Source organism: Mauremys mutica, chromosome 7 (genome assembly GCF_020497125.1).
Source record: "Mauremys mutica isolate MM-2020 ecotype Southern chromosome 7, ASM2049712v1, whole genome shotgun sequence".
Taxonomy (NCBI): Eukaryota; Metazoa; Chordata; order Testudines; family Geoemydidae; genus Mauremys; species Mauremys mutica.
Genome location: NC_059078.1, coordinates 94,956,465 through 94,980,308, shown reverse-complemented (window position 1 = coordinate 94,980,308; position 23,844 = coordinate 94,956,465). Strand labels below are relative to the sequence as shown.

At 44.6% G+C, this 23,844-nt stretch overlaps 1 protein-coding gene across 1 annotated transcript in view; it reads right to left on the bottom strand.

The window, feature by feature from the left end:
- Positions 1 to 470: 470 nt before the first annotated feature.
- PTEN (phosphatase and tensin homolog) overlaps positions 471 to 23,844 on the bottom strand; it is a 70,577-nt gene continuing 47,203 nt past the window's right edge. Inside the window, exons 5-8 of the mRNA XM_045023799.1 lie at positions 22,210 to 22,351; positions 19,561 to 19,727; positions 4,310 to 4,534; positions 471 to 1,747 (exon numbers count right to left, since the gene is read on the bottom strand). Coding sequence (XP_044879734.1) covers positions 1,565 to 1,747; positions 4,310 to 4,534; positions 19,561 to 19,727; positions 22,210 to 22,351 — 717 coding nt within the window. The 3' untranslated portion in view covers positions 471 to 1,564. The remainder of the gene's footprint in view (positions 1,748 to 4,309; positions 4,535 to 19,560; positions 19,728 to 22,209; positions 22,352 to 23,844) is intronic.

Genomic DNA, 23,844 nt, shown 5'->3' with positions numbered 1-23,844 from the left:
GTTAAATTATCTGCAGTCTGGGCATGTCAATCATCATAATATTCAAAAGTGAAGCTCAATCCCTATTTCTGGCTATATCCCTATGAAGGAATGATACAACACTGCCAGTTTGGATATCTAATTCTTTTAATAGCAAACAGAATATTTGGGACATGTTCTACTTTTAAAAAGTACACATCTTTATATCTGTGCAGTGTTGAGAATTTATTGCAAGACTGGTTTCCTTTATACCATGTGTAATATCTCTTTTTAAACATTGTAGGTATTAAGTATTCAAGTAAAATTCCCTAACAGTTAATGACATTTTAAAAAAAAAGTGTGCAAAACTGCAAAACTCATTGTAATGAATGTAATAGAATGTGTAAGGTCAAAGGGGTGGAAGGGCTGACAGCTGTTTGTTTGAATAAATGCATCCATAAATCTTCAAAATAAACACTAACCTGTAGAATCTCAAATTGAAGTTTCTCGTGCACCGTTATAAAATATTTTATATTTAATGAGGAAAAAAAGCTTGCAATGCAGCACATGAAGCATTCACAGCAGGTATATGATTGAAAAACTAATAAAATAAGTAAGATGTTGACTGATGTATGTACTAATAGCATCTGACTTTCAGCACTGGCCTTGATTACACAGGAGATGGAGCAGCCATTACAATTGAGAAAAACATTTAATAAATCATTGTCTTTTTTAGAACAATTGTTTCAAGCCCATTTTAGGTTGATAGCCTCCACATTTGTATGGTTAAGTCATTGTTGCTGTGTTTCTTATCTGTGACCCCATTATTTTCATATCCCTTCATTTGTGGGTCTTTAAGATGTTGTGGAAGGTTCATTCCTGTACCCCTATATGGAATCACTCCCTCTAGCTGCCTTTTCTAGCACCATTATGCTTAAAAAAATAAAATGCACAAACAACAAGCAGTGACAGCGGCCGATTCCTCAAACGTCCAGGATTAATTACTGCAGCATGCTAAAGAAAGGTGCATGTAAGTAGCCGGATACGGTACATAGTCCAGGGTCCAGCATAATATATTCCTTTCAGAGCATTTCTTTACATTCCCCTATCCAGAATACATGCATCAGAATGTAGTACAACCCTTTAGAAACTTCTCTTAGCCAACTGCGGACTTATCTGTTGCCACTTAAGTGCAAAGAAAGGGGCAGGATGTGAACCTGTATATCAGAAAGCTTCCCCCCAACCCCAACTGCAGTTGGTGACAGACACAAAAGGAAAAATTCCTACGCATACACATCAGATCTGTCTCCACTTTTATAAAACTGGAATAAAATGGGAAAGTGCCATCTTTATATTTCCTAATTGAAATTTTAATGTCCTTTTGACACAAAAAGGTATATACATAACATAGCTACGTAACCTTTTTCAACTGGACAACAAATGTCAAACCCTGTAGATTTATAGGGCAAAATAAGATTGGTCAGGAAAGAATTGTTCCTATAATTGGTAATCTGACACAATGTTCTATTGCCATTTGAAAAGGTCCTTTTTCAGTTTATTCAAGTTTGTCTCTTTGTGGTTTTTTCTCCCCAGATAAAAAAAATATTCAGACTTTTGTAATCTGCGTATGCTGATCTTCATCAAAAGGTTCGTTCTCTGGATCAGAGTCAGTGGTGTCAGAATATCTATAATGATCAGGTTCATTGTCACTAACGTCCGGTGTTACTGAAGCAGAACTGCTAGCCTCTGGATTTGATGGCTCCTCTGTTTTTGTGAAATATAGCTTCACCTAGGAAAGGAAGAAAACAAAAGGTTAATACAGTCTGAACTTTTCTTTCTTAAAGTAGTTGAGACAATACAGGCCAAGCCTACACTTGGAAGGCTTTGCTTGTATAGCTATACTGGTAAAGTGCTCCTAGTGTGGACACAGTTTACACTGGAATGCTTATTCTAGCTCTGCCCAGTGAAATAAGTTAAGCCAACAAAAGCACAGTATTGACACAGGTCCTTTAAAATCATTCTACCATGTACATTTGTTTAAAAACCTCCAACTACATACAACCTTTGATATTAAATTTTTGGCATAAAAAATTCCAAGTCCCAAATCTAAAACACTTACAAACTTTTCAGTAGCACAAATGGTAAGAGTCGTGAACCCATGTCAATAAACAAGTACCTTAGAGAAGGGACCATTAGGAGCTCCCACAATCATAAGCAATAAGAAACACCCAATTACAATCACTATTGTGCCCTTTGTGGCACTATTAATTACTCACTCATTACCAATTATCCTTTTTCCCTTTACCCATCTTTATACAATTTATATATCAGTGGGTATTAAATACTGGTTAAAACAGATGGATATTGTAGTGATGTTTCCAAATAGCAGAAGCATCCTCAGTTCAAAGAAGTCTTATGGCTAGAAAGACAGTATATAGAAATGGCACCTTCTTCCACAAATACACTCCCCATGTGGATTCAGTAATGTCTATTCACTTAAAACAAGGTTGAAGACTCTGAAGTAGACAGTGTTAATTAATAAAATACAGTTGTGTTTACACTTGGGAACTGAAATGAATTAATTTACTAGACTTGGTTTAAGCACAAGTGGTTCTGTACGGGCATCAATCATTTGTATTCTGAATCGCTGCAGTTAGCCATGTCACCACCATTCTTTACCACTCTTTGAAACCTTTTCGTTTGCAATACCTCCTTGGTTTCAAACAGCTCCCAGAGCAATAGATTCCAGAAAACTACTAAAAGCAAGTTAATCCAAACAATATTTGGTCACACTGTTCTGAGATCCCCCATAATTTTCATATTCCTTCATTTGTGGGTCATTTGCAGAATGTGTGTGTGGAAACAAAAGTTTTATAAGCAAGATAAGAGTACCAAAGGGTTCTTGGAACCAGACATTTCTTTAGTGGAGACAAGGACTTAAAACACAAGCTTCCGAGTGACATGAACAGAATCAGATTATGGAACAAATGCTGAGACAGGAGGCAGAGTGTATGCAATCCTGCACACCAAGGAACTCAACTCAAATATTTAGGGTAGAGCTGGTGGATCCACTTGTCAGCCCATGAAAGAAACATACGAACGGCCGGACTGCGTCAGACCAAAGGTCCATCTAGCCCAGTATCTGTCTACCGACAGTGGCCAATGCCAGGTGCCCCAGAGGGAGTGAACCTAACAGGCAATGATCAAGTGATCGCTCTCCTGCCATCCATCTCCATCCTCTGACAGAGGCTAGGGACACCATTCCTTACCCATTCTGGCTAATAGCCATTTATGGACTTAACCACCATGAATTTATCCAGTTCTCTTTTAAACGCTGTTATAGTCCTAGCCTTCACAACCTCCTCAGGTAAGGAGTTCCACAAGTTGACTGTGCGCTGCGTGAAGAACTTCCTTTTATTTGTTTTAAACCTGCTGCCTATTAATTTCATTTGGTGACCCCTAGTTCTTAGAATCATGGGTATAAGTAAATTACTTTTCCTTATCCACTTTCTCCATCTCGCTCATGATTTTATACACTTCTATCATATCCCCCCTTAGTATCCTCTTTTCCAAGCTGAAGAGTCCTAGCCTCTTTAATCTTTCCTCGTATGGGACCCTCTCCAAACCCATAATCATTTTAGTTGCCCTTTTCTGAACCTTTTCTAGTGCCAGTATATCTTTTTTGAGGTGAGGAGACCACATCTGTACGCAGTATTCGAGATGTGGGCATACCATGGATTTATATAAGGGCAATAATATATTCTCTGTCTTATTCTCTATCCCCTTTTTAATGATTCCTAACATCCTGTTTGCTTTTTTGACCGCCTCTGCACACTGCGTGGACCATCTTCAGAGAACTATCCACGATGACTCCAAGATCTTTTTCCTGACTCATTGTAGCTAAATTAGCCCCCATCATATTGTAATGGAAATACAAGCAGCATAGAAACTATTATATCCCTGAGGTTTCCTACTTGCTGCTAGTGTAGATCTGTCAAGTTTGAGTGTTTTAATTTTTCAGACCATGACCATATTCATAATTTATGCTGTGTAAGTTGATCAAAGAAACTTCAGAATTAAAGACAAAAGTTACAATTGAAAAAAAAATGATATCTTAACTCCTGAAAATCTACCACCACCTTTTGCAGTAATTCTAGTATCAGTTACTGAATTCTTAAAAACAGATAAACTTAAGCAATGACATATCCAGATATATTGCTTGCCTCAGTCTAGGAAGTTATGTAACAAATGGTTCCTAGATGAACATGTTTTGATAATGCAGTATATATAAAATAACTACACGCAGCTCTTCAAAATTCTGTTTATTCTATGCTCTTTAAAAAATACTGACCTTGAAGTTTGGAGAGAAATATCTGTTGGCTTTGTCTTTATTTGCCTTATCTAGATCATTTTTTGTTAACGTAAGGATTAGATATTCCTTGTCATTATCTGAGCGTTCTGTGCTGAAAATACCATCAAGTTCCTGATCTCCAACTAGACTTCCATTTTCTACTTTGTCTGAATTTTCATCCAGTCCTATGAAGAATGTATTTACCCAAAAGTGAAACATTTTGTCCTGTGGGAAAAAGCAAGCTTGCTTTAGTATTTACAGATGGTATATTATCTTATATGAATACAAGCATCATCTGTTTTTTAAAAATTGATGAGTTTAACAATACCAAACCACGAAAGGCATAAAAATCTAGACAATACTACATCATTGGCACATGAACTGTCAGGAAGTAGATTTTCATTAGTCTTCCTACATAACATACGGATCTTATCTATATTAATCACCACATGGATTTTCCTCAGGTAATCAAATAATTTAATTTTTTTAAAAAGGTCTTTCATAAACCAAAAAGGCTTCAATACATTAAATGGCCAAATATATAAAATGGGAGATTAAAAACTTAGTGCAAGTAGCAAAAAGTGCCAAGAAAAGAGTTACTAGGCATATAAAACAACCATTTATTTTGTACACAGATACATACAGTAGCTGCTTCCTGACAGACAATCCTTACCAGGCTACTTGGATCAGTAGCACTGATAGTCAGTGAAGGACATTTGTTTTAATATTTGTAATTTAAGTACTGTTCCATTAAACAGAATATTTTGCTTTTCTTAATTTTTTATGAAAAAAGTTTTGGTAAGAAAGAACACCGTCAATACAGAAAATATCTGAAAAGGATTAATTTTATCCCCTCCTGTAGATCACCTAAAAGCAAGTGTTTGCTAAGATGGCTGGGGAGGGCAGGGGGAAAGAGAGAGAACAGGAGGTCAGCCCCTGGAAAAAGTATCTGCAGACCTTCTGAAAAGAAAGGAAAGTAATGTAAATGTTTATCGAGATGCCCAGTTATATTTGCTGGCATATCTACTGATCAAATCAAGGTTGAAACATTCTCTCTTAAGCATTCCAAATGACAGTAAGCAGGGAATAGTTATTACCTGCAAAAAAGTATAAACCAGTTTATCTTTCACTGCAGTGTTCCAATGTGCACATGCAAACAGACGTAAATATTAAATCCAAGTCTCAGACTGATTTATACATTCACTGATGTAACATACAACTAGTAAGTACCGATAATTTATGCTCTTGATTTTAATTAGAGGTGTTGTGAGACACTATTGCAGATGCCTGTTTTTTCACACACATTCCTAGGCAAGCAGCTATAAAGGTGTTCTATCCTTTACTGGGTTAAATCTTTGATGAAAGTTAAGATATTATTAAACTTTACATATATTAAGGGGTTATAAAGGTTATGTCCACATCTGGTTTTCTCCTCCATACTGGCCAACCAATACCAGATCTTCAATGCCATTAATGTCTGGGTCCAGACTCTCTCTCAGATTGCTTCTCTCCCTGAAGCCCACCATGACAAATGTACTTCCCTCCTGAATTCCCCCCCTCCCGCCCCCGACATAAAACTCAAAATGGATTTTACCACCTTCAGAGCAAAACGCAGAGCAATTTTTAATATTGCTACAGCCCTTCCCATAATAGTTACCCTGAAGAATGACCTGGCAAAATGGGAGGAGGGGAGGGGTGTGTCCCCACAAAAAAGCAATGGTCTTAAAAAAAAACAACCCCCAAGCATTGAATGGTGTTATACATGAGCAGAACTGGGATTGGACTCCTTCTGAAGAAATGAAACTATGATGGAATTAGATATATTTCTAACAAAATTTTTTTTAAAAAAAATGCCCAACCCTTCCAGACCACACCACAGTGCTGATGATTTGGAAGGGTTGGGGGTGGCACAGAAGCTACGGTGGCTCTTCACCAACTCAGCATTCCTTATGCTGCAAGAATCTTTCACTAGCCTTGTATTTAATCTCTGCAACTGTTCCATTACTATTTTGCATACAGATCTGCATAAAAACAACCTCCTGTGCTTGTGTATTCCTGTCATTATGGAGAGGATATACCCACCTTCAAGGAAATTTGAAATCAAGGGTGGATTTGCAGATCCCTAACTGGGAGTCAGATAGTAATGATTGTATAAAAAGGCAATTTTGACTATTAGCTAGAGAATTATCACTGTCCTCTAATATGTACCTCACTGACATCATCTATGCCTTTGTGGATCTCCCAACTGGATTACTGGAATGCATTGCAAGTGGAGTTAGCCTTGAAGACTCAATATATTGCAGAACATGGATCCCCACTCAAACAGCAATATCAAACAAGTATACATCACTCCAAAGGCTGCATTCATTTTCTTTAGCTTCCAGGTGGAATTACAGATGGAAATCCACAACTTGAAAGTCATGTATTGTCTGGGTCCTGAATACTGGACAGAAACTCTCCTACGTGGCCAACATTTTATATTAGCTGAGGTGGTGGTGAACAGTCACTAGATTAAGATGTTTGAACTGGGGGGAAGTCACTCTTGGAACTTGGTCCACTCCCCTGGTCGCTCTGAGCTCAAATCTGTTGGATCAGGCTTTATGCTATGCCCTGATGGCTAGAGCCCTGTGCAGATACAAAATTTTTTATCTACATTTGATCCATGATCCACATAAATTGTCCGTGGATGCAAACAACTGCAGATATTTGCGGATTTGCACAGCTCTGCTAACAGCTCCACAGGTCACCCCACACCTGTAATGCAGGGCTGTGCCAAACCCTCAAGCACCACCCACTTCTCCCCAGGGACCTCCCGCCACCCCTGCTGTACCGTCTTCCCTGCTCCAGGCAGGGAGACTATATCCTGGACCCTTGTGTGCAGCGCCACCTTCCCATTAGTGCTCAGACACCCCACGCAGCTGCAGTTGCTCTAACACACAGCTGCGCTTGGCTCACTGCACAGGAGCACACGGTCATGTTCCCTTCTGGGAGTTGCTCCTCCATCCAAGCAAGCAGGGGATGACAACTCCCAGAATGCCCAGTGGGCTATTGCTGCTGCTGCACAATTCAGAGAGCCCAGCTGGAGCCTGAGGGTTGGGTGACAGTCGCTCTGTTTGGGTGAGTGTGTGCTGCAGAGCCCTGTGCAGATACAAATTATGTATCTGCACCCAAGCTGTGATCCGGAAAAATGATCTGCGGATATCCAAGGGTATAAAGCGGATATCTGCAGAATTGCATGGGCTCTACTGATGGCCATCTCCATCTCTAATTGATCACATCTTTAATCCTTTGCCTGTGTGGATAGTAGGGCTATTCAAGGAAGGTGTCCATTTGACGTGTTAGTTTTCAATGTTCTTTAAACTTTTTATCCTGTACATGTCCTTGGAGCTTTTAAAATAGGTATAAATTAAGAGAGAAAAATGTAAAGTCTTCTTCCTAGAATTGCAAATGTAAAATATTTTAATTTTGACACTCAGTGTCCACACAGTACTCTTAAAAGATTAAGATTGCTATGTGGTATGTTTCCACCACTTTTAATGCTAGGGTCATTTAACAATCCCTCTTCTTATAAGGAACTATTTAACAGTCACATAACTTGACAGCAGCAAAGAATCCTGTGGCACCTTATAGACTAACAGACATTTTGGGGCATGAGCTTTTGTGGGTGAATACCCACTTTGTCGGATGCAAGTAGTGGAAATTTCCAGGAGCAGGTATATATACGCAAGCAAGAAGTAAGCTAGAGATAACGAGGTTAGTTCAATCAGGGAGGTTGAGGCCCTGTTCTAGCAGTTGAGGTGTGAAAACCAAGGGAGGAGAAACTGGTTCTGTGGCTTGCCAACTACAGAACCAGTTCTCAGAGTTACGAATACCTCAGGAAGTGAGATTGTTCGTAACTGAAACGTTTGTAACTCTCAACACAATGTTATGGTTGTTCTTTCAAAAGTTTACAACTGAACACTGACTTAATACAGATTTGAAACTTCACTATGAAGAAAAATGCTGCTCTCTCTTTTTTTTTTAAAGTAGTGTACATTTAACAGTACTGTATTTGCTTTTTTGTCTCTGCTGCTGACTGACTGCATACTACTGGCTCCAAATGAGGTGTGCGGTTGACTGGTCAGTTTGTAACTCTGGTGTTCATAACTCTGAGATTCTACTGTACTTGAAGACAGAAACCAGGGGCAAAACACCAGGAAAAAAATTTCAGTTGAACAGTAAGGGATATCATTAAAAACAATCTTCTTGGGTGAAGGGAGAGTGGCCTCCACTACCTTGGAAGCAAGGTCTAAAGCATGGACAGTCTAAACTGGAATTTTTTTTTGGAGGCCAAATGTAAGCAATGATGGATGCTTTCTAAATCTGTGGTTAAAAGACTATAGAACAACTTTGCAAAAACTGATGGAAGCATTCTTGAAGCAGGCAATGGCAGTGGTCTTGCTAGTGATCAAGACTTTACATGGTTTTTAGTTTAAGGCAAGTGGGGTTGTAAGCAATGCAAAATGCTTGCCTTCCCTCTCTATTCTCTCCCTTTGTTTGTCTCCCCTCCAACCTCGAGCATCTCTTTAGTATTTGAGCACTTCAAACTTTCTTCCTTTCTATCTGCAGGAAAAGACGGTTACTCACCTGTAGTAACTGTTGTTCTTCGAGATGTGTTGCTCCAATCCATTCCAGTTAGGTGTGCGCGCCGCGCGTGCACAGCATCTCAGAACTTTTTTCCCTAGCAACCCCGGCGGGCCGGCTGGGCGCCCCCTGGAGTGGCGCCGCTATTGCGCTAAATATATACCCCAGCCGGCCCGTCCGCTCCTCAGTTCCTTCTTGCCGGCTACTCCGACAGTGGGGAAGGAGGGCGGGTCTGGAATGGATTGGAGCAACACATCTCGAAGAACAACAGTTACTACAGGTGAGTAACCGTCTTTTCTTCTTCGAGTGATTGCTCCAATGCATTCCAGTTAGGTGATTCCCAAGCCTTACCTAGGCGGTGGGGTCGGAGTGAGACGTGGCGGAGTGTAATACCGCAGAGCCGAAGGCTGCGTCGTCTCGAGACTGCTGCACCAACGCGTAGTGGGAGGCGAAGGTGTGCACCGAAGACCATGTGGCCGCTCGACAGATGTCCTGAATTGGGACGTTGGCCAGGAAGGCCAGAGATGAGGCGTGCGCCCTCGTCGAATGTGCAGTGACGCGGCCTGGTGGTACGTGAGCCAGCTCGTAGCAGGTCCGGATACACGCAGTGACCCATGAGGAAATCCGCTGGGAGGATATCGCATCTCCCTTCATGCGGTCAGCTACCGCTACGAATAGCTGAGGCGAACGCCGGAAAGGCTTAGTTCGCTCGATGTAGAAGGCGAGCGCTCTACGAACGTCGAGAGTATGCAGGTGCTGTTCCCGAGGCGAGGCATGCGGCTTCGGGAAGAACACCGGGAGGAAGATCTCCTGATTGAGATGGAATGCTGACACCACCTTCGGGAGAAAGGCCGGATGAGGGCGCAGCTGTACCTTGTCCCCATGGAAGATCGTGTATGGCGGATCAACCGTTAGAGCGCGAAGCTCAGAAACTCGCCTCGCTGAAGTAATGGCAACAAGGAAGGCCGTCTTCCACGAGAGGTAGAGCAGGGAGCACGTGGCCAAGGGCTCGAACGGAGGACCCATTAGTTTGGCCAACACGAGGTTCAAGTCCCAGGTCGGGGCAGGGCGCCGCACCGGCGGGTACAAGCGGTCCAGGCCCTTGAGGAAACGGGAAACCATCTGGTTCGAGAAGATGGACCAACCTTCCACGGAGGGACGAAAGGCGGATACCGCTGCTAGATGAACCCTCAAGGAGGAGACCGCCAGACCTTGCTCCTTAAGGTGCCAGAGGTAGTCCAGGATGGTAGGGACCGGTACCAGGAATGGATTAAGACCTCGGTGATCACACCAGAGTGCAAACCTCTTCCACTTCGCCAGGTAAGTGGAGCGAGTGGAGGGTTTTCTGCTCTCGAGCAGGACCTGTTGAACCGCTGCAGAACAGCCCCTCTCCGCGTGGGTCAGCCACTCAGGTACCAAGCTGTAAGATGGAGGGATTGCAGGTTCGGATGGTGGAGTCTGCCGAAGTCCTGGGTGATGAGGTCCGGCCACAACGGCAGGGGGATGGGCTCCCGAACGGAGAGCTCGAGTAGCAGGGTGTACCAGTGCTGCCTCGGCCAGGCTGGCGCCACTAGAATGATGTGGGCTCTGTCCCTCCGAAGCTTCAGGAGCACTCGGTGCACGAGCGGGAATGGAGGGAAGGCGTAGAGGAGGCGATCCGTCCAGTGATAAAGGAAGGCGTCCGTCAGGGAGCCTGGCGAGCGACCTTGGAATGAGCAAAACCGGTGGCACTTCCTGTTCTCTTTGGAGGCGAGGTCTACTTGGGGAAACCCCCACCTCCGGAAGATAGTGTGGACGACATCTGGACGGAGAGACCACTCGTGGGAGAGGAACGACCTGCTGAGACGGTCGGCCAGCGTGTTCCGCACTCCCGGAAGAAAGGATGCTTCCAGGTGAATTGAGTGGGTCACGCAGAAGTCCCACAGGAGCATCGCTTCCTTGCAGAAGGGGGAGGAGCGGGCTCCGCCTTGCTTGTTCACGTAGAACATCGCGGCGGTGTTGTCCGTGAATACTGTCACACAACGGCCTTGCAGGCGGGTGCAGAAGGTGCGACAGGCCAGGCAGATGGCGCGTAGCTCGCGAACGTTGATGTGCAGGGCGAGCTCCTGGACTGACCACAGGCCCTGCGTGTGGAGATCGCCCAGATGGGCCCCCCAACCGAGTGCCGAGGCATCCGTGGTCAGAGTGACAGACGGGCGAGGAGGGCGGAACGGAACTCCGGCACACACCACCTCCGGGTCGAGCCACCAGATGAGGGACTCGAGGGTCGTTCTGGTAGCCGTGACCACCATGTCGATGGGGTCCCGGTGTGGCCGGTACACCGATGCAAGCCACGACTGGAACGGCCGAAGGTGGAGCCGCGCGTATGCGGTGACATACGTGCAGGAGGCCATGTGGCCCAGGAGGCGAAGGCAGGAGCGCACCGTTGTGGTAGGGAAGGCGACGAGGTCCCGGATGATGGAGACCATCGTCTGGTGCCGAGCGCGAGGAAGGCAGGCTCTGGCCATCGTGGAGTCGAGGACCGCTCCGATGAACTCCACCCGCTGCGACGGAATCAAAGTGGACTTCTCATCAACACAGAGAAGACCGAGCCGCCGAAAGAGAGACAGGATTTCTGACATGTGGTCCATCACAAGTTGCCGGGACTGACCGCGAACCAGCCAGTCGTCGAGATACGGGTAAACGTGCATCTGACGACGTCGGAGGGCTGCGGCGACTACCGCCATGCATTTGGTAAACACCCTCGGGGCGGTGGAAAGTCCGAACGGCAACACTGCGAACTGGTAGTGGGTGTCGTTGACCACAAACCGAAGGTAACGACGATGGGGAGGATAGATCGCGACATGGAAGTAGGCGTCCTTCATGTCGAGGGCGGCAAACCAGTCTCCCGGATCCAGAGAGGGAATGATGGTCCCCAGAGTGACCATGCGAAACTTGGGCTTGAGCAGGTACTTGTTCAGCTCGCGCAGGTCCAGGATATGACGTAACCCGCCTTTCGCCTTGGGGATGAGAAAGTACCGGGAGTAGAATCCCCTGCCCCGTCTGTCCTGAGGCACTGCTTCTATGGCACCCACGCTCAACAGAGTCTGGACCTCCCGTAAGAGGACTTGCTCGTGAGAGGGGTCCCTGAAGAGGGACAGGGAGGGTGGGTGGGAAGGCGGGGGCGAAGCAAATTGCAGGCGGTATCCCGACTGGACTGTTTGGAGCACCCAGTTGTCTGATGTTAAGCGGGACCACGCCGAAAAGAAACGGGAAAGGCGGTTGCAAAACAGAGGGGAAGGATCCGGTAGGGAGAGTGATGGGCCGTCCTCGTGCGTCCCATCAAAAGGCCTGTTTGGCCCCCTGAGGGGCCTTCGAAGCGGCCTGGCCCTGGTTGCGGCGGTTGCCGGATGGACGACGGCGATTTTGGGCCGGACGTCGGCTGTTGTAAGGGCGATACCGGGACTGGTAGGCCGGTCTGGAGGGCTGCGGACGGAATGGCCTACGCTGCGTCGCTGGCGTATGCATGCCTAACGTGCGTATTGCGATACGACCGTCCTTTAAAGACTGGATCCTAGAATCCGTCTTCTCAGAGAACAGCCCTTTAGTGTCAAAGGGAAGGTCCTGCAACGTATATTGGACCTCCGGCGGCAGGGTGGAAGACTGCAGCCAGGCGATACGCCGCATCGTGACTCCGGAGGCCAAGGTCCTCGCCCCCGAGTCCGCAGCGTCGAGGGCGGCTGAGATGGGAGGATCTAGATGACCTCCTTCCCTCCTCCAGCATGGCCGTGAACTCCTGTCGGGAGGCTGACGGCAGGAGCTCGGTAAACTTCGCCAGGGACGTCAGGATGTCGAAGACGTACCTGGCGAGGAGGACCATCTGGTTGGCAATCCTAATTTGCAGGCCTCCTGCAGAATAGACCTTCCGGCCTAGCAGGTCCATACGTTTCGCGTCCTTCGATTTGGGCGCCGAAGCCGGTTGACCGTGCCGCTCCCTGTCATTAACTGACTGGACTACCAAGGAGTCCGGGGTCGGATGCATATACAAGTACTCGTAGCCCGTGGGAGGGACAGAGTACTTTCGCTCAACCCCACGGGCTGTAGGGGGCACGGACGCTGGCGTCTGCCAGATAGCGGTGGCGTTCTTCTGCACCGTCTGTACAAACGGAAGTGCAACTCGCACCGGCGTGTCAGCCTCGACCACGTTGGTGATAGGGTCCTCGTCCTCGCGTACCTCCTCTATGGGCAAGGCCATTGCCGTCGCCACACGATGAAGGAGGTCCTGGTGAGCTCTCACGTCAATGGGGGGAAGCTCCTTAGTTGCTGCACCGGCCACCGCCTCATCAGGCGAGGACGAGGACAACCCTTGGACAACCGTCTCCGAAGAGGGGTCTGCCACGTGTCCGTCGGAGGGTGCGGGCTGCGCATGGCCTTGGGATTCCGACGCTACAGCATCCGCCGCCGGTGGCGAAGGGGCCGGTCTGGATACCTTCGCCTCTGGGACTCTGCGCTCTGACGCGGGGGGCCTTGGTGGAAAAGGCACCCCCTGGGCCTCGTACTGGGCCCAGGGAACCCAAAAGCCCCACGGTTGTGCCCCTTGAGGATGGTGCCGTGGGGTGGGCGGCAGGAGTCCGTATCCGTCCGCGCCAGAAGCGACCGACTCGGGTCGAGAAGGCCATGACGGTGCCGACGCGCTCGCAGAGTGCGGTGCCGAATGGGCCCGACCTTCCCCGGGAGGCAAAGAAGTGCGCGGTTGCTCCGGCCGGTACCGGGAAGGCGACCGGGAGTGACGTCCGCCGCGGTGCCGGGAGCTCGACCGGTGCCGGGAGCTTGACCTTGTTTGAGACCGACGGTGCCACGAACGTCCGCGCGAGTCGCGGTGCCGGGAGCGGTGCCGGGACGGCGATCTCTGATGGCGCCGACGCGATGGCGACCTGGATCTCGTGCGGCGTCGGGAGTACGACCGGTACCGGGACTGCGACCGGCGTTGAGATGGCGACCGGTACCGCGAAGTCGAGCGGTGCCGAGATCGCGAGCGTCTGGATGGAGACCTGCCACGGGACCGGGAGCGTCGTCCATGCGGCCTGTCCAGGGACGGTGGCCGGGTCATTCTCGCCGGCTTCCCCGCCGACACGACAGCCCGCACCGGCGGTGCCGGGGGCCGGAGGCCTGGTGCCTCTATGAGCTTGATGAGCTCTCGCGCGGAGGCGAACGTCTCCGGCATTGACGGCAGCCGGGGCTCAACCTCGGACGGTACCGGGGAGCGTGGCGGCGCCGGACTCGACGGCCCTTGCGGCGCCGGAGTCAAGGGTCCGGTGCGCGGCTTGTGTACGGGCACCGCAGGAGCTGCCAGGAGCGCAGCTGCTTGCGCCGAGCCCTCAGCGCTAGCCTGCGCTATTGCCTTCGCCAGCCTCTGCTTTCTCGCGGGCGAAAGCGAGCGGTGCTGCGACTTCTTAGCTGCTTTCTGCGTCGGCGGCGCCGCGGAGGTGGAGCGGCTCGGCGCCGCCGGTGCGCTTTGCACCGAGTCAGTTCGCGGTGCCGGCGCGGACGGTGCCGGTGGTCGAAGCGACGCTTCCATTAGGATCTGCTTCAGGCGGATGTCCCGCTCCTTCCGGGTCCGCGGTTTAAAAGTTAAGCAGATCGAACACTTGTCCGTTCTATGCCCTTCGCCCAAGCAACGGAGACAGGCGTCGTGCGGGTCTCCGATGGGCATAGGCTTCTGGCACGCCACGCAGGGCTTAAAGCCAGGTGCCTTGGGCATGAGCCCGCACCGGGTGAGGTAAAAGGGGAAACCCCCCCCTTTCACCTTATCTACACTAACTCACTATCTAAAACTGTAACTACTAAACTAACTATATACAAGAGAGATGTAAATGCTAGGGATTGTGGAGAACGAAGAGCACTCCACAGTTCCAACTGGCCGTCACGGGCGGTAAGAAGGAACTGAGGAGCGGACGGGCCGGCTGGGGTATATATTTAGCGCAATAGCGGCACCACTCCAGGGGGCGCCCAGCCGGCCCGCCGGGGTTGCTAGGGAAAAAAGTTCCGAGATGCTGTGCACGCACGGCGCGCACACCTAACTGGAATGCATTGGAGCAATCACTCGAAGAAGAATAGAACTATCTTAACTAGCGTTACAGGGTCTTGTGTATTCATAGGCATGTGTGTGTTCATAAATGTGTGTGCAAAGAAACTGAGGAAAGGCTAAGATGACACAAATTTTGTATTTCTCTCAAAGCTGCCAGTTTTATGGCCACTGTTACCGCTTTTGGGAGTTCCACAGTTTAAGTGCAAGCTCCTATTAAAGGTCACCAACTGGATGATAGTTTCATGGGAGATCATGGCTATGAAGAGAGGTAACCTATGATTTAGTAAGGGTCAAATCCCATGGAGGATTATGAATATCAGCAACAGAAGGCTTGAACTACATTCTGTTTTAATGGGAAGCCAGTGTCCAAAGGAGAGTACCAATGAAGTGTTAACAGCAACCTGTGTTGCTGACTTTTGTGCCTGTTGGAGCTCTTTCAGGTTGTTTTGCTTTATTGCCACACACACACACACACACACACACACACAATTGGTTGCAACAATAAAGCTTGTGTTCACCACTGTGGCCAGCTTTGTTTCAAAAAGTGTGGACAATGAAGGATGAAAGTGGGCATTTATATCATGCTATTTAGGGATCCAATAGCACAGAAGAGATAAAAAGCTGTGGACTGATTTAGTAATCAGAGCTGATGCTCTTGATAATGGAGAATGCTAGAGAGGCTACAAGTTGTTCAAAGCCTTTCCCTCTTACTATCTCCTTTACCTTGCTTGAGTTCTGCTTTAGCCAGCTGCTGAATTTAGCTGAGTACTGAGAAAACTGGGAGTTTGCTATCTACACCTGACATACAAGTTGCGCTGCTGGATGTCTGAGTACTGCTGGCACTTCAGCTTGTGTTGTTCCACCAGCTCTCAGTGCACTGTTGAGATCTGAATAATAAGTGGAAGATTACCGAGCCTTATGGGACTCCATGTTATGGAGCGTTACAGAACTCTGGAGGCGAAGGCAGTGTTGCCATGACTAATAGAGTTTGGTTTGTTAGGAAGGATTGAGCTGTTTCAGGGGTCTTCTGCTAACACTGCAGTTTCTTGCAGCTGGGACAGGAGTATTTGGTAATCAGTAGTATCAAATGCCACAGATCCAGAACAAGCACAGGTGTACTTCCCTTTACCACGGAGAGGTGGTGGTTATCAAACAAGGCAAAAAATGCTATCTCAGTACCCTTCCCTGAAGCCTTAGGGGGGATCCAGGACACTAGCAGTTAACAAGCAGTATTGAGTTTGTTAGCTTTTTGATTAGCATGTTTAGGAAAGATTAAAACACTGGGACGGTCTCTAGCATAGACTATTTTAGGTTGGTGAAAAGGAGGTTTTGACAGTCTTATTAGGAATCTGAGGTGTTCCCTAATCTCTTTTTAATACCCAGGAAGGGCAGGTGTCAGAGATGGCAGCCCCAACTCCCCTCTACGGTTCCATGACTGCCTGTGTAAATAAACCAGAATCTTGGAAGGAAAGTGCTTATTTTTAAGTTCTACTCTTGGTTTATTTCTGGAAGCCTATGACATCATGAATACAGGTGATTTTCTCTAAAGGGAGAGAAATCCTCTCAGTGGGAGGTGCTGCAGTCTGAGGGCATGTTTCATTGGCAGCATGGCTTGTGAAGTTGCAGCATAGCCCTAGGAGACAGCTCGCCCAGCACTCTAAAAAGCCACCTCCATGACAGGAATAGCTCCCAGCGCTGGCGTACTGTCTACACTGGCACTTTACAGTGCTGAAACTTGCAGAACTTGGGGTGTGTTTTTTCACACCCCTGAGCAAGAAAGTTGCAGCGCTGTAAAGTGCCAGCGTAGACAAGACCTGAGGTTGAGTTTGAGATGCAGGCTGCATACAAAGCAATTCAGGGTCTGGAAAAGACCTATAGGGCCTTACTTTGCTGCCTTCATGGCAGAGGAGAAGAAACTCGTGTCTCCTACACAGCAATGGAATACCAGGACTATCTGTACCTATTTTTTTGCCACTAATATTCAACTTTTCTTTCTCCCTGCTTTTGCTGTTACAAGGGGGTCAGAGAATCACAGCAGTCTATAGGTGCTGGTGCTGGAGAAGACGATACTGTGGTATTAATGTCTACACCAGTCATCAGGGAGAAGTTTGAGTGAAACACTACTTCTGCTACTCCTTAACCTCTTGGATGGGCAGGCTATCAGCAAGTTTGTAATTTGGCAAAGTCTAAGGACTTAAGTGCTAGTCTACACTGGCAACACTAAAGCACTGCAGTGGAAGCACTTTAATGCACCTTGTGTGGTCTCAGCGCTCTGGGGGGGGTGGGGGGGAAGAACACCTCCCAGCGCTTGTGCACTGTCTACACTGGCACTCTACAGCGCTGAAACTTGCTGCGCTTAGGGTGCTGTTATTTTGCACAGGTGCAAAGTAACACCAAAAATAAGAATGGTAGTGCTTCACACCCACTTTGCACTCGTGTTAATGTCTACACAAGGTGTAGAGCAATCAAGAAGCGGGACAGGAGTTTTGGGGAGCAGACCATAGTGATTTCTCCTTGAAGTGCAATGGGGAGATGTTTTCCGCCAGATGCAAGAAGCAGTCTGAGCAGGGAAGTGGGTCTTATTTCTTGACAGAGTTTTGTCTTCCCTGGTTCTCAGACTCAGACTTTAAGGTCAGAAGGGACCACTGTGATCCTCTAGTCTGACCTCCTGAACATTGCAGACAATAGAACCTCACCCACACACTCCTAGACCCCTAACCCTGGCTGAAGTACTGAAGTCCTCCAATTATGGTTTAAAGTGTTTAACTTACAGAGAATTCACCATTTACATTAGTTTAAACCTGCAAGTGATCCATGCCTCAAGCTGCAGAGGAAGGCGGAAAAGGGTTCTTGGTTTGTGCTGAAAAAAACAAATATCCAAGCACTGATAAGTGTGCCATGGAACCTACAAATTTAGTATTGTAATTGACTGTGCGGGAAGAAAGCACAAAAGATTAACAAGTTACTCAACAAGAATCTCTAGAATCCTGAAGCAATAGCAGATGACATGGGGGGCACCTTGGCTGACCAGAGGCAATATAAACATTCACATTAATTTGGAAGGACAGCAATTATACCAGGGAGGAACTGGCATGAAATGACCAGTAGGAGGCCTGGCTTACATTAAAACCTTCACCCAATTGCTCCCAAAGGTATAAAAAAAAAAAAAAAAAAAAAAAAAAATAGGAAGGGTTCCAAGCTTGTGCTTAAAGAGCTAAGATTCAGGCATGAGAACCGTGTACATATAATATTATAAGAATTTTTTAAATTAAAGTTTACATTTAAAATACATTTCCTTATACTTTAAGACTCTAAGAGGAAATCACAAGATAAATCTAGTAAGACAAGGATACTGCTCCTTCCTACCTCGGTTTTCTTTATTTCCCCCATGTCCACCTTTCTTAGATTAGTCTATACAACTGGAAGTCCCCTTGATGCTACTTTCTCCACACTTACCAGTGTGCCTTATATTCATTACTTTTTATATTCAGAAAGGGAATTTTAAACATTTCTAGAAAAATTTTATAGCTCTCTGAGCCCTGTGTAGCTTCTCCTGAACTAAGGTTCCTGGTTTAACAGGTGAGAAATAAGAAATAGTCCCAATTAAATACAAAAGTTTAAAATTCACAATTGCAAAACAGTAACAGAGTGAATACAGCATACATGGTGGAGTAGTACACAGGTTAACATTTGTTTGGAATGACCTGCATAATTTGTTTGTAGCTTTGCCAACTGTCAGTAATCTAGTCATCCACAAATTTAGCTGATAAAACCTTTATATCCCACCACAATGTATTGCATACATGTTATTCACAGACATCAGATGTATGCATTTGGCTATACAATGATGGCATCTCTTTGCTTTACAATCTCTTGCATTCTTGTCTCCTAATCTACTCCAGTATCTTGTTCTTATGTTTTGTCTTAACTCAGAATTTAAGCTCCTCTGGGCAGCAAATCTTGCCCCTGTATTGTGACTTTGTAATAATGGCTATCAATTAAATATAGAATTGGTTATAAAAAAGAGTGAAAAGCAAGTGTACCAAGTTAATCTAAACATTACCTTCTGCCCTCAACTATTCCCTCCCCTATACAGGTCAAACAAAAAAAAACCCAAACTTATTTTACCTGTCTCCTGATGAGCATAAACTAAGCTCTCAGATGCCTGTTAGCACTTTAGATGCTTCTCCATAGCTTCTCTGAAAGCTAATCCAGCACATGAGTGTACAGGCTTTTTTTTTTTTTTTTAAAATAAAGAACAAGACTGCCTCTTTCAGTTAAGCATCCCCATAACTATGCTATTGCATGCATACCTCTCTAGCATAATTTTTACCTACCTTCCACACACATTATCCTTCTTTCAAAAGGGTTCTCAGACTAGCCAGTATTAGTTTTGTGGCAGGAGTCAGGATACTAGTAAACAAGACGTCAGAGGCTTCAACTCTGCAGCTACCCTCGCCGCTGAAAATAACTCCTAATAGACCCAAGCCCTACAACAGAAGCACCCAGTTCCCACTTGCACTGCACCTTTACAATATTTCCCTCGATGGAGAGAACAAACCTTTTTCAACATCTTGTTCTGTTTGTGGAAGAATTCTACTTTGATATCACCGCACACCGGCAATGGTTGAGGGAATTCAAAGTACATGTATTTGTCTTCTCGTCTAGGGGGTCCTGAAGGGGAGGTAAATATCTTTACCTTTAGTTGGTATACCACAAACTGAGGATCTGCATGGTAAAACACAGAAGAGTATTATTTCACAAGTAATATACCTTTTAATTCTCAAAACCTGGGTTAACAGACTCAAAGGATCATCATTTACAATATGTACAACAGATTTTAAAAATATGTATTTAGAACTATCCACTGTGATATGGTAAAGAAAATAAACCACTTTTCTGAAAGAGCTTTCAAAACATTAAAGCATAGAAACATTGCCTAGTAAAATCCTGTAACTCTCATAATGTCAGAATTTCAACCTATGATACCACAGTAAGAGGCTTAGAAGTTTATTCTACATTATAATTTATAATAAAATTATGGTAAGAAGTGACTATGTAAAAATGCCAACTTCTTAATAGTTTGATCCCTTTGTATATTCAAGACACCTATAGTAGCGTCTGCTTATTTTAATGACAAAAGTAAGTTTTCTACCTTTTAATCCTGTTTGCACTGCAGAGCCAAAACATTTGTGCCAGAGTAAACTGGATTCTATTCTGATTTACACGTAAACAGAACAGTTAACTAAAGTCCAATTACTATGTCAAAAATGTGAACCTTGACAAATGTACAGACACACTGACAATGACAACAGGGCTATGAAATCTGAATTAATCCAGCCCACAGAAACTTTACTGCTAGCGATGATCCATAAAACATTAGCAATTTAACTTTTAACTCAAGCTAAGTCTGCAGGGATAGGAGTTAGAAAAGCTTTTTTACTTGTAACTAAGCATATTTGATCTAGAAATTACTGAAAGAAAAACATGAAATCCAGCAACTTTATCACAATCACTTTTAAGACCAGAAACACACTTTAGGTCAAATCCTATCCATTAATACCTAATCCAGGCTGTTCACTGGGCATCTAAGGGATTGAGGAACTTGACTGTGAAGCAACTTTGAATTTATTATTGCAGCCTCAGAACTGTAGAGTCTACAGCCAGAGCATTCTAGCTACAGGGCTGAATAGCATGACACTTACAATTGCATCTCTTTGCTCAAACCCTCACATATAGGGTCTTCAAATCCTGCCACCACTCCTCTTTCTGCAGAAAAGCCACATTGATCCTGCTGAGTCAGGGGCCTCAGAACTCATGGAAGGGGTGGTAATATTTAGCTCTTTATACCTATTGAAGTTAATACCATTACAATAGGTCCAAATCGAACATGCAGAGATTCAAGAAGTAGTCAATTACAGGTTTGCTACCTGAAATGGCATTTAAAACCTCATAGAAACCGCACTTTTGTGAGGAAAAACACATTGTGGTATTTCAATGCATTTGTCTAAGTCATTAACTCACCAGGAGTAGATGTAATAGAGAAGCGTACCAAAAGTACAGGTTTAAACTTTATATGCAGATTGCTAATGTAGAAAGCCATCTAAGGATAATTTTAAAAAAACGTAGCATTAACTTTTTGTATGATGAGGCCTGAATTTTGCTGAACAGACATTTACAAATATATCTGTGCAATCTTCACTTTACCATTTTGGTGGTTTCTCTTCTTTGTTTGCAGACAGCCTCCTCCCTTCCTGTTCCTGCAAATCAAGCTAGTTTTTATGTATCGCTATAAAAACCTGCACTTGGTTACTTTTTTAAGTCTATGTATGTTCAGGTTGTGTATTGCAATGGCATTAGTTTCAGTATATTGCCCTTTACAGTAATTCCAATATTGAAATGATGGAAAGCAACATTTTTGTACATTAATAGAAAATGAATGCATGCTACCATGCAGTTATTACTTTGAGATGCAGTCTCAAAGACAAAGGTGAATACAGATTTTCATTAAAGAAGAAATTGTCAGCTGACTTGAGTTGCTTTCCAATATATAGCATATTCGCAAACCAGACAGACTTACATCTGACTAGATACATTACTTTATAAGCCTCTGAAATAAGCCCTTCCTTCAGAAAGAAGCAAACAGACATAATATATCCAATAGAATCACATATTTTAGAGTCCACTGCGAAGAAAAATGTCATGAGTTGGTTCAACAGTCATGGGGATTCTTGTTGTATTTGAGAGTCTACATACCATTCACAGAACCAACACTTTATTTTTCAGCAGTAAGTATTATTTCAGTAATGTTGCTTTGTTTTAAATTGACTTTTGAACAACCAGAACAATGCACTTTTAACTTCTCAACCACTTTAAATGTTTCCCAATTTAAAGTTTAATGAAACAGCACCTGTTTGTAAGGTGGTGTAAAACAAATCCCACAGAGACTACATGGAACTCTTGCAAGGATGAAAGAGTGCATAGCCCCCTCCTGCCAGGATTTGAACCCAACAGATTCCAAGACCCTAAACAGAGTTCTTTATACCGCTAAGACATCCTACTGCTTAAAAAGGTAAGTTGGCTCTGCTATGTAATGGCATTAGTATGTTGCCTCAATAACAAGGAACTACATAAGTTAACTATACACAAATTCAAGTACCTATACATTTTAGCAGATAAGATCCACTAATATGGAGTAAAGTGTACTTACTGCAAGTTCCGCCACTGAACATTGGAATTGTTTCAAACATCATCTTATGAAACAGCAGTGCCACTGGTCTATAATCCAGGTGATTCTTTAACAGGTAACTATAGTAATACACATAGCGTCTCTGACTGGGAATAGTTACTCCCTAAATAAAGAGAAACCAAACTTCAAAAACAATCCAAACCATTAATTAGTGTTCACATTAATTGGCTCCTGCCTGTTAATTAAAGTCAAGCTAATAAAATCAGTTCTAAGTATAAAGTCACAGTCGACACAAGTTCAACATTTATGCATCTTAGTGGTAATATCTTCACTGCTGGAAATCAGGGGCTGGAAAAAGTTACCCCAAACCCGTTAGTCCAAAGACTAAACCCACTAGCTAAGGGGAAAAATTGCCTCCAAACTAATTTCCTGGTTGTGGGAAGGAGAGGTGAAGGCATCCTCTATACATTTTTTTCCTCAGAAAATATCCTGGCTTATTCATTTTTGGTATTTTCAGAACAAAATTAGTGGCAAAACATGGTCAATATTTTTCCTACAGAATTATACAGTTCAAAACAATCTACAATATAGTATGCAACTTACAGTATACAGATTCAGACAGAAGTAGTATATATTAATATTCACATTCCAATAAGAGAAAACTATCTAATTTTTTTCAGAAAGGTCTTTTGCGTGTATGTGTTATATATAACACACACACACTTTGGTCTCAGTAACTAGTATGAAGCTGAACATGTTAATTTAGGAAACATCTCAACTCTGAAGAGGCATGCAGCATTTGGCCTGAAAGTACTTTTTGTAGGGCTGCCAATTAATCGCAGTTTTAATTGCGCTGTTAAACAATAATAGAATATCAACTGAAATTTATTACATTTTGGATGTTTTTCTACATTTTCAAATATTCATTTTGATTACAACACAGAATACAAAGTGTACAGTGCTCACTTTATATTTATTACAAATATTTGAACTGTAAAAACAGAAAATATTTTTCAATTCACCTCATACAAATAATGTAGTGCAATCTATCTATTGTGCAAGTGCAACTTACAAATGTAGAATTTTTTTTATATAACTGCACTCAAAAACAAAACAGTGTAAAACTTTAGAGCCTACTGGAGTCCATTAGTCCTACTTCTTGTTCAGCTAATAGCTAAGACAAATGCGTTTGTTTACATTTATGGGAAATAATGATGCCCACTTATTTACAATTTCTCCTGAAAGTGAGAACAGGCGTTTGCACAGCACTTTTATAACTGGTATTGCAAGGTATTTACGTGCCAGATATGCTAAACATTAATATGCTGCTTCATGCTTCGGACACCATGCCAAAGCACAGTGATGATGCTCATTAAAAAAATAATGTGTTAATTAAATTTGTGACTGAACTCCTTCGGGAAAAATTGTATTTCTCCTGCTCCATTGTTTTACCCACATCCTGCCATATAAATTTCGTGTTATGGTAGTCTTGGATGACAATCCAGCATATGTTGTTCACAGAAAGAATTTAAGAATACTTTCATTGCAGATCTGACAAAACACAAAGAAGGTATCAATATGAGATTATCAGCCTTCTGTTGGTGGTTTCTGACTCAGATGACGAAAATGAATGTGTGTCAGTCCATACTGCTTTGG